At 39.5% G+C, this 11,147-nt stretch overlaps 1 protein-coding gene and 1 pseudogene across 1 annotated transcript; one reads left to right on the top strand and one right to left on the bottom strand.

Annotated features, from left to right (window-relative positions):
- The first annotated feature begins 1,200 nt into the window (after window positions 1-1,200).
- LOC122639130 lies at window positions 1,201-4,570 on the top strand (annotated as a pseudogene).
- Window positions 4,571-6,740: 2,170 nt separating this feature from the next.
- On the bottom strand, window positions 6,741-10,283 carry LOC122639129 (glycosyl hydrolase 5 family protein-like). Its single transcript, XM_043831959.1, has 4 exons — window positions 9,876-10,283; window positions 8,629-8,876; window positions 7,512-8,032; window positions 6,741-7,177 (listed from the first exon to the last, which is right to left on the bottom strand). The coding sequence occupies exons 1-4, from the start codon at window positions 10,281-10,283 to the stop codon at window positions 6,741-6,743; spliced, it is 1,614 nt and encodes a 537-aa protein (XP_043687894.1).
- Window positions 10,284-11,147: the final 864 nt, after the last annotated feature.

Below are 11,147 nucleotides of genomic sequence, written 5' to 3'. Positions count from 1 at the left end.
TCCGATGTGGGCAATACAATAATGATACTTAGAACCATGATTTGTTCGAAGAAGAACAATGAGGATGAAATGTTGAATTAAAAATTAATTAAATAAAAAAATTTGAAGAAAAACAAGAAAAAGAACGAATGGAATAAAAAATGAAAGAGAGAAACAACGGGTGGGTGCTTTCATTTTTTACTATTTTAATAATAAAAATAGTAAAACATAGAAGGAGAATGATAGGTAAAATAGGTTAATAGGTTATAGGTGAAAAGAAATGGTGTTCAGGGTGTTTAAAAACATGAGAGTACAAAAAAATGTAAAGAATTTAAAAACAGGATAGTTTCAGAAAAGAAGTTTAAATAGAATCATTTTAATAAATATAGGATAACTGTAAGGTAGTGATAGTAATTGGCCCATGATTTTATCAACTCCCGTCCCTTGTTCAAGTCTTCAGGGTCCGATAAAGACCGCTCAAGAGTCAAGTCTCGACACTAGACAGTCTCAACAATACACCGTTTTGGACTGGACGAGAGACTCATCCTCCGGTCAATTGACGGGTCAACCGCGATTTGGAAAGCAGGCATGATATCTACTTTCTTTCTACGGATTGATGTATTATTAATAATTACCTTGGGTTATAATTTCAACTTTCCATATATAATTTCTTGCAGGCTGCGCCGTCTTACCTACGGTGTGCAATACAGCAAGGCGTAAAATGATGATCTTATCTTACTCGGTAAGGTGTTCACACGTTGCTGTATCCGCACAACACAACACGTGTACGGCAGGACGAGGGGTAACTACTGCGGCAGTAGAGGATCCAAATTGAATATCCACTTTAAATTTAAGGGATGATTCAAATGAAATCTATTTATTCACCACTTGCGAGACTTTGGAGATTCCCTGCAGCTTTGGTTTTTGGGTTTTTAACTCGGGAACAATATTGAGTTTGAGTGATTATAGTACAGGATGGGTTCTACCCGTATGCCCTTCAATGCCGCCTACTCAGTTGTTGTTGTCTTTCCCTTCGTCCTTCTATTGCACCTTTCTTATCTTATATCAGCTAGGGCAGATCAATTCTCAGGTTATAATTGTTCTCGGAACCAATTCTGTGGAAAGTTAAGCATCAGTTATCCCTTCTTCAACAGCTCCAACTGGCGTTGCGGATTCGAACTCATTCACTGTTTAAATGATTCAACAACAGTACTTATCTATATGGGGGAGGAGAATGATGAGAGTACATATGAGGTTGGAAGCATCAATTATGCCACGAAGACGATCATAGCTTGTGACCGGAGATTCAGCCGAGACTGGCACAGCGACAACGACAAATGCAATGCCCTCTTCAACAATTATACAATGCCACCCATTTTCCGTTATCTTTCAGCTCAAGTGATAAGCCCAAACCTTACACTAAGAGTATGCAAGCTCCATCCAGAAGCAAATTATGATTCTCATCAGGACTGCAAAGTTGAGGCCATACCAGATGTATCAGATGCGCCTGCACCTCCACCTCCACCCAGTTCCCGCAACCACTCTCCATATGAGTGCAAACTGGTTCATCTACCCGTGGATGTCCAACCTTCCAAATTCCATGGACCCGTTGATCCTGTCTCGCAATTATTCACTCTTGGGTTTCGTCTTCGGTGGAGCCTTCCCCAACTGTGTCATCAGTGTGAGAAGAATGGAACACTCTGTACTAGCCCCAACATAGGAGATAATGAGTTTTGTAGGAATCCGACGATCTATGGATGGATTCAAGTAAAAGGTAACTCCTAAAGATTAGAATTCTTTTCTTCTTCTGGGTTTTTTTTTTTTTTTTTTTTTTTTTTTTTCCTATTGTTCATTCAAATTAATTCTAGCAATTGCAATGCAAGCTTGTTTTGAATAATTCTTTCTTCACTTATTTTGCCCTGATCAATAAATAATACTTTAGTTCTACCAAAAAAACACAAATAATAATAATAATACTTTAGTTTGAATGGATGGGTTGCTTGGGACTTAGCTCCTGTGCAGCCGTGGCGGGAGCTAGCTGCACAACACACGGGGTGCTCATTTCACATGTGGGGCCCAGGTGGAACACACCTATGTAATGATTACCTTACCCTTATTTTTGTTGTCATTTAGTGGTGTTGCACCTGTGCAGCTTCCGCCATGGCTGCACCAGATCTTTTTCTGGTAGCTTGTGGAGGAGAGAGATAAACACATGGGAGTGCTGGTATAGCCCACACTCCAGGACAGAAAACTGCTTCCCATTAAAATGAATGAAAGCCAGTCAATATGAGTAGAATCTGGCCAGTTGTTGATAAATTAGTCGTGAAGTTATTTATAGATTTTTTTTTAAACCCGAATATTATCTAGGACCGGGCCAGCCCCTAATCTTTTATTAAAAAATATCTCAAAGAATAAGTGAATACAGGGTGGGACATTCCCGTCTTACCCAAACCCAAGATTGAACCCAATTACTCGAACACTCAAAGAAAAAAAACTCAAACCCTTAGTCCCAACAATATACACAAACTTCTTTCGTAACACAGGGAGACCCATAGCATCTTCACGAATGATCTGCCGCAAATCCTGAGACAGAAGAGTGTCTCCATAACAAATCTAATTCGTTGCTGACTCACAAGCCAAAGTAGCCAAATAATTTGCTGCTCTATTACCTTCACGGTAAATATAGGCCATCATTGGTCAATTATTTATAGAATATTTCCAATTAAAAATTTAGAAAATTTCTTCAAGAGACAGATCTCATATATCCCTTTTCTTTTTTCGTTTTAGAAAGAAGTCCGCTTTCAGATTTTATGATGTTATTATTAGACTAACAATCTGTTGGTTCTCATGATCTTGTGGCAGGGAAAGGGAGTACTCTAAATCCGGAAAGTCCGCTTGCAATAGGTAAATAATACTTGATCTGCATTTTGTTTTTTTTTTTTTTTTTTAAATTTAATGGTTCAACAAGTTATTATAGCTATAAGAATAATTAAGTTCTTCGTATTTACAAAAGAAAAAGAACAAGAGTGGATTATTCGCAGACAATAATAAGGTGTATCGCATACACCAAATGCATCTTATACAATTACTTTTTTTTTTTTTTCCTTTTTCTAATTTACTTCAAAACAGGGATCCAGATCTTCTACAGCGCTTGCTGCCCGTCCTGCCGTGCTGCGCAAACACAAGGCGGCATGCCTTGACCACCTTACCCCTGCCCGAGCATTTTACTTGAGTGGGGGTAAGGCTGTCATTGCACACAGCCCTGTGTCTGCGCAAAACAGGCAGGACAGGGCAGCATGCCGTAGAAGATCTGCATTTTGTGAAACTATTAAATGCTTAGTTTCTATGCTGGCGTGGGATTTGCATTTTTATGGATGTATATATTGTCATCATTCCTACTCTAACCAAAAATATATATATATTCCTATCGTATATGATTTTGATTATCTTTTTTTTCTTTCTTTCTTTTGGTGCCCTTACAGCTATTATTGTATCAAGCTCTATATTTGTAGTTTCAATATTAGTGGCAATTCTTGTGTGCTACTTGAGAAGAAAATCATCACCAAATGGATTGTTATCATTTTGGAAGAAAAAAACAAGAGAAATTCAAAAGCTTGAGGCTTTTCTAAGGAATTACGGATCCTTGGCCCCCAAAAGGTATAGTTATTCAGATATCAAGAAAATAACAAATTCGTTCAAAGAAAAATTGGGCCAAGGTGGTTTCGGTGGTGTATTCAAAGGGAAGCTACTAGATGGTCGTTTGGTTGCAGTGAAAGTCTTAAATGCCTCTAAAAGTAATAATGGAGAAGACTTTATAAATGAAGTTGCAAGCATTAGTAGGACTTCCCATGTTCATATTGTCACCTTATTGGGTTTTTGTTTTGATAAATCCAAAAGAGCACTTATCTATGAGTTCATGTCCAATGGTTCTCTGGAGAAGTTCATTTACAACAAGAAATCAATGAAAACATATCCTCACCTCGGTTGGGATAGACTACATCAAATTGCAGTTGGTATCGCTCAGGGATTAGAGTATTTACATCGTGGTTGTAACACTCGAATTTTGCATTTTGATATAAAACCTCATAATATTCTTTTGGAAGAAGACTTTTGTCCAAAGATATCTGACTTTGGTCTTGCTAAACTATGTCCTAGAAAAGATAGTATCATTTCTATGGCAGATGCAAGAGGGACAATAGGATATATTGCACCATAAGTGTTCTCTCGAAACTTTGGAGCGGTTTCACACAAGTCAGATGTCTATAGCTATGGAATGATGGTACTAGAAATGGTTGGAGGACGAAGGAATGTCGATGTAGGAGTTGATCAGACTAGCGAGATTTATTTTCCACATTGGATATATGAGCATATTGGAGAAGGTAAACAGTTACAGTTAGACATGGTAATAAAGGAAGAGGAAGAAGTAATAGCCAAGAAGATGGTTTTAGTGGGTTTATGGTGCATACAGATGGATCCAACAAATCGACCATCAATCAGCAAAGTGGTGGACATGTTAGAAGGAAACCTTGACTCTTTGCCAATTCCACCCAAGCCTTACTTTTGTTCTCCTCCAAGACTACTAGCTAGCTGATTTTTTTTCCACATCAATATCTTAATTGTTTTTATATATATATGTCTTGTATATGATGACATCAATACCGTCTGTCGTTCAAATTACCAGATCTTTATTCCCTCAATTTATCTGTCCCTCAATTTCCTCAATTCCTTCTAACAGGGGGCAGAAATGACCACCCTACTCCCTGCCCGAACACGCTACTTGGGTGGGGTCCCCCTTTCTTTAATAGAGGAAATTGAAAAAATTAACGGTCAGGCAAATTGAGGTGATAATTTCCGGTGGATACACTAATAATTCTTCCTTTCTAGATCTCCACTATTTGGGATCTCTAGCTTTATTTGTTTGGTAACTCATGTGGTAGCAGCTGCCCATCATATTGTCTTCGTCCATGAGGAGCTACACCTCTACCGCCTCAATTCAACTTTTGTTTTATGTCGTTCATGTATGTCTCCATCCATGAGAAAGCAAAAGAAGATTTTTCTCTTTTCAATTATTAAGACTATAATTTTCGGTGCAACAATGCAAAACACATTCAAAGCTCCAAACTCTTCTTACAGGCGAGGTGGAAGCACTTTGGCTAGTCCTCCCATCTGCATGGTACCACTTTGGACTCTTATAAGAGAAAAGGAGAGAGGGCCGGTTTGGGTAATGCCACCCATTTTTGGCAAACCTAACATCATACACAAATCACAGATCAGGTGATTGACATAAATAAGATCATTGCTTGAAGAGTTTCATTGGTTTTAGATAATGAAAATTTTACATTTGGTTTTAAATTTAAAATATGGTTCACCCAGGTGTATCATATTCGTATACGATATGCATGTATACGAATAAACACATGTGTATCATATTCATATACGATATACACGTATACAAATAGACACACCTCTATGAAAGGATACCTCTTTGTACATATAAGTTACCTGTATACATATGGTTATACCTTTTCATGAAAGGGTACTCCAAAGTCTATATATATCATATTTAGCCTGTCAATTTACACACAGCAAAAACGTTTTCTGTCTCTGCAATTGTTCATTCCAGAGACTATTTTCTTTACTGTATTTTTTAAAAAACAGAGTGACAATTTAGCCGTTGGAATCCTTCTGTACTCGTATTAGGTACTGCAAACCTATAGGTTTACTGAGTTGTTTCATCTTCGAGGACTAGGTGCAAGGTCAACCCAGTTTGCAGAGGCGGGGCATCTAAAACCTTAAGGAGAGTATTTGTTAGATACAACTCAACTCAACCTGCTCATGTTTGTGTTTCTGTTCGAGATTAAGATTTACTGTTTGGGTTTCACTGCTTCTGGTTTGTGTGGTTGCTGCGCTATAGGTATTCATCGACCACTGCATGTCATATAAGTCTTACAAATTCTGCCTAGAATAACGGGCTGGCCTTGTGGGGCTTCTGTTCTCCATCTTTGGGTTGAGTATCACTATAAGAGCTGTTGTTTTGTATCATGTTGTGTTCTCCAGTTGGTGATGGACATGCTACTGGGATCATAACCGATCTCCAGCTGGTCTCTCTCTCTCTCTCTCTCTCACTCATGACATCTCTCAAAAAAGAGGTCAAGGGGCCAAGTGATCCTCGAAAGTCTTCTTTTGTATCGCGTCAAGAGAAATGACATAACTAAGATCATTGCTCGAAGAGTTTCATTGTCGAATTGATCTCGGAATTGGAACCCAATAGTAGCTGCTGCCGAAAGGTGGGCCCACTCCCTTTGCTTTGCCGCCCCTATCTTTAGGGAGAGGAGCTTGAAAGATCGGAACAAAACTGCTCCCTATCCGACCTATGGAGAAATGCTCAGTCTCAACTCCCTATGTTCTCACACATAATCTCTCACAAACATGACCAACAAATACGATCAGTGTTGGTGGGAACACTGATCCAACAGTCTTTTGCCACGAAAATAATTTTAAATTAATATAAATCTCCTATATTATATTGTATATATTTTAATGTATACAAAATTAATAAGAAAATAATTCACCCTGACTAGATTTGACTCACTGGAGTAACCAGATTTTGAGGAGAGCATAGTAAACATTTTACAAGGAAATGTAAGTGTTTCAATATATGCAGACAAAATATTTTTAATGAAATATCAATTGGATTACTTTAAGGATTGTAATTCTCTTTGATTTGTTTCATGAAGATGTATTTCAAGTGTTCATACATCTTAGGAATCATAACGTATGGTACTAGGGATGATATGGAACCATTGACTTGCAGGTTCACATGAACCAGTCAAGCATTTACATTGATTTGTGACAATGGTGTTGTTAGAGTCTATATCCAAGCACAAGGTAGTATTGCCAACCATTGTTGAGAAATGAAACTTGGAGCTGCTTATTCTCTCCCATTTCGCATTCGGGCTTTTGCAGTCAGTATCAGTTCCAAACTTGACAGGTTTACCTTCTCCATCAGCTTGTAAGCAATAGTATGCATCTTTAATTTGCAGATTCTTTTCAGGTGTATAGGTCCAAGCTTCAGATTGAACACAAGAACCTAACTTAACAGGATATACTGGTGGTGCATCTGGACTCTTAGGGATGCACAATCCCGTTAATGGATGGTAAATTACATCATATTGTTCTTGATCAGAAAGACCCGGTCCTACATCACAAAGGAAAATTAATAGATGGTAAATCAAATAGAAAACTTTGTTGGGATTCCATGCAGTAGGCACAAAAATAGTCCTACATCATATATAAATATGGAATGTTTGGGGGGGGGGGGGGGGGTTATAGGTATCTTGGGCATCCTCTCCTTAACGGCTAGCTTTTGAGAATGAGTTCTACCCAAGTCCCTAAGAAGAATTTATCTTCAAACACTATCCTTTAAGAAGAAGGTGCCCAAGTACCTATAAACCCCCCACATTCCCTGATCATATCTGATGCCGGACTGTTTTATGGTGATCATATGATTGAAAAGATAGATAAGTTCATACCTCGAAAAGAGTATTGTATAGCAGAAAGCCTCTCCATGAAGCTCGGGTTTCGAACCTCTGACCAGTCCCAATTCAAAACTCCATAACCTTCATTCCTTGCAAAAATATTTTCTCTATAGTAATAACTTCCCATAAGTGCCCACAAGGCCCAATCTAAGTCTAATTCAGCTGCAAGAGCGAAAGCACAACTTGAGTATCTGTTGTCAGCTACATCATTTCCTCCTAGATATACACCCCACTCACTCATAAACAATGGATATCCTTGATCCAACAGAAAGAATGCATGATCCCTTAAAAACTGTACTTGACTTGCACATACATCATTGGGGTTGCCATTCCTCCAACCATCAGTAGTAGCAAAACTATACCAATGAACCTCAAATACAAGCTTCTCCTTGAATGATACATGCACCGGTTGATTCTTAAGCATTCCCAAGTTTTTATCAAAGTCATGACCCGAGAGAATAACAAGAACATTAGGGTTTGCATCATGCACTACTTCTGCTCCTTTTTGCATGAAGCTAATGCAAAGAAGATGGAAGAGCATTAGTTGATAGTTTTTCTGCAGTTGATGATCATTGCATTACAAATTTAGATTGCAAGGGGAGGGGGAACGATGAAACTAGTGAATGTTAGGTACTTGACCGATACATCAAAAGTTCCGAGCTAATGGAACGTGTTAAATCAAGTCCTTTAATCTATCCCATACTAGGTTACCCTAATCTAGCACCCGTACGCTAGAGTGGGCCACATTAGGCACATAACTGAAGGTATCCTTATCTACCCATGCACCGTTACATCTACTCATGTCACATATAACACCTATATTATTAGGAAGGGCAAGAGATCTCTATTTGGTCCCATGGTCTCTACACAAGCGTCTGGGCAAATGGGTGAGCACGCTTGGGTATCTACCCAGGGGGTAGAGGGGTTATCTCATGGTACCCTGTGAGAGGGTGTAGAAAATACCACCAAGTAGAGATCTTTTTCCCTATTTATAATATTCATAGATTTAAATCTCCCTGAAGGAAAATTAAATTAGGATGAAACTTTTGAAATTGGTAGGGCATGATCTTAATTATTTTTTTAAAATGGGAAATTAATGTGGTAAACATACTTGTACCAAACGCTGTCATTCCTCCTAGGTCCTCGCAACTCATTCCTTAGGCTCATGCCAATGACATTGTTAACACCATTAAATATTGTTGCAATTTTGTTTAACCCGTCAAGCCAGATCCGGGGATTGAAGTAACGATCACCAAAGAAGCCATTGCCATCATATCTATTGCAACACCACATAGGTTTGCTTACATGGTTGTCTAATATCACCATCACATTGTTCTCCCCAAGGTTCTTAACCACTTCCTGCAGAAATATAGAATGATTCAAATAGATGAAACTCCCTTAACTTATGTAATAAACTAAGTTTCTTTCATTGACCAGGAGTGAATGATTTCCTTCTCTATTAGCTATTTCTGTGATCATATGGGTGTTTGTTTATTTGTTCTAATCATTTTATAGATAGGAAAACCACTAGATTAGGTAACAAACTAAAATTGCTCACAACAATGGTCCTTCTAAGCGTCACTATGCTTACTGAACTATAACGCTTCACTATTTGTCACTTGACAGTACATAGGTTACTCCATTGGTTTTAAGTGGGAGATACCCCAACACTGGCATCATGGGTGGGTTTGGATCCACTGCCCACGTGAAGACGGTCCCCAACACTGACACCATGGGTGGGTACGGTCTGGAGTCTGAACCCACACCTCATGAACATTGTAGATGGGGATAGGGACCATCCCCACGTGGGCAGTGGATCCTAACTCATCATGGATAACCACCCTCTACCATAAATAGGGGTGTCAATGGGCTGGGCTTGCCCTTAACCCTAGCCCAACCGTAGGAGCCTTAACCTAAACCCAAGCTCAGTCCAACCCTGTCAAGACCAAGTATACCCTCAACCCAGCCCGACCCAGGTAGGGTTTTCCCAAGCCCGGCCTGGCCCTGATTGTCCCTGATGACCCATTGAATAGTGAAATTAACAAAGCCCATCATGGCATCACAGCCCACTTAACAAAACCCCAGGCCACTTTTTTATATATTAAATAATACATTATTGCAAGGTCAGCCCGACCCTGTGAAGGGCCCAGGGCCAAGGCCTCAACCCCAGCCCGGCCCTACTAGAGCCTAGAAATTGTGAAACCCAGCTCGACCCTTCCTTATCTCCAGGCTTGGCCCAGCTTTGTCCGGGCTCAAGGCGGGTTAGGACTAGGTCGGGATGGCCGGGTTTTTTTGGCACCCCTATGAATGGTCCATAAATAAATAAGAAGATAAGTAGATAAGGGAAAGTAATCTTGCCTGGAGAGCTTGAACAATGGTAATGTTAAACAAGGATGGATTATTAACTTGCAGGCCAGCAATGGATTCAAGAAGGTTGAAGCTCTGGAAAGAGTCATGAACAGTCATAGAAGATAAGGTATCATTTGTAACCATGAAAGTTGGCCATGTAAGCCTAACACAATTGAAACCCAAGGATACAATCTTCTTTGATATTGTATCCAAAGGTTGCTTGCTGAGACCTTCGGCCAGCAATGGTGGAAGGTGTCCAGCCCAATTCACACAAGCTAACTTCACTCTTTTCCCATCTTCGTCTACAATCCATCTTGAATTTGTGTAAAGAGGTAACGTTGGCAGAGCAAACACCTTATGGGAGATTATCAAAAGAACTACAAAGGGAAATTGTGTATAGAAGAAGTTCTTGGCCATATCTATCTCTGACAGAATTTTATAAAATACTGAGTTTGGAAAAGAGAGATAGAGTGATTATTTATAGATACCCACCCAATGGTCATATGGTGAGCTGGAGAAGTTCCAACAAATTTATTGTTACGTGTACAAGATGTGAAGGTAGTTACGTGTTGGACTGAATATTGTTATTTCTTAATGGATGTAATTATATAGTAGTCGGGTGTAATTACATAGGTGTTATTACGAGCTAGTTATGTAAACGTGGGAAGGGTAGTAGTGCACCGCAGTGCGGCCTTGCGAACTCGACACGTAGACATGTCGACATCTAACAGTGCAAGATCGATTGCACTTCTTTTTTTTTCAAAAAAATTATTATCGATGTAGAGGATTTTTATGTCGTTAACTAAGCCTATTTATTGGAAGATCATAAGAGAGAGAGAGAGAGAGAGAGAGATAGTTCTCTATGGGGAGTGTATATCACCTCTCCCAAATATAATGGGGGGCAAAATAACCACCCCATGAACCCCCTATGAAAGGCGGAAATCCCGCCCCCACAAGATGCTTTTGTACTCATTTGCATTGGCCCTTGTGCATGTAAGGTCTACGCTCCCCAAACAATACGTTCCCGATAAGAGAATTTGGGAAATTTTGATTATGTTTAATCCTAAAACAAATTCTTAGATTTATCTTAGAGTTGTGAGGCGGTTTCTCGATAGTACCAAACTCTTGTCTTAATTTCTTCTCTTCCTTTTTCTCTTATCCCATATACTTACCTTCTCCTCCCCCCCCCCCCCCCCTCCATCGGACCTGGCTCCTCTCGAGGAAGGAGCTCAGTGCCCAAGGAATGCCCAAGCTAGGGGCATCCAAGGGTTGGGCTGTGCC

Source organism: Telopea speciosissima, chromosome 9 (assembly GCF_018873765.1).
Source record: "Telopea speciosissima isolate NSW1024214 ecotype Mountain lineage chromosome 9, Tspe_v1, whole genome shotgun sequence".
NCBI lineage: Eukaryota > Viridiplantae > Streptophyta > Magnoliopsida > Proteales > Proteaceae > Telopea > Telopea speciosissima.
Note: the sequence above shows the minus strand (reverse complement) of the source record. Positions and strands in the feature narration are given on the sequence as shown.

Excerpts from the sequence above, each read along its gene's own strand:
- LOC122639129 (XM_043831959.1), bottom strand. The coding sequence starts at position 10,283 with ATGGCCAAGAACTTCTTCTATACACAATTTCCCTTTGTAGTTCTTTTG. Across the intron at positions 8,877-9,875 it reads CCATTGTTCAAGCTCTCCAG|GAAGTGGTTAAGAACCTTGG; the intron begins GCAAGATTACTT and ends ATATTTCTGCAG. Across the intron at positions 7,178-7,511 it reads TATACAATACTCTTTTCGAG|GACCGGGTCTTTCTGATCAA; the intron begins GTATGAACTTAT and ends TTTGTGATGTAG.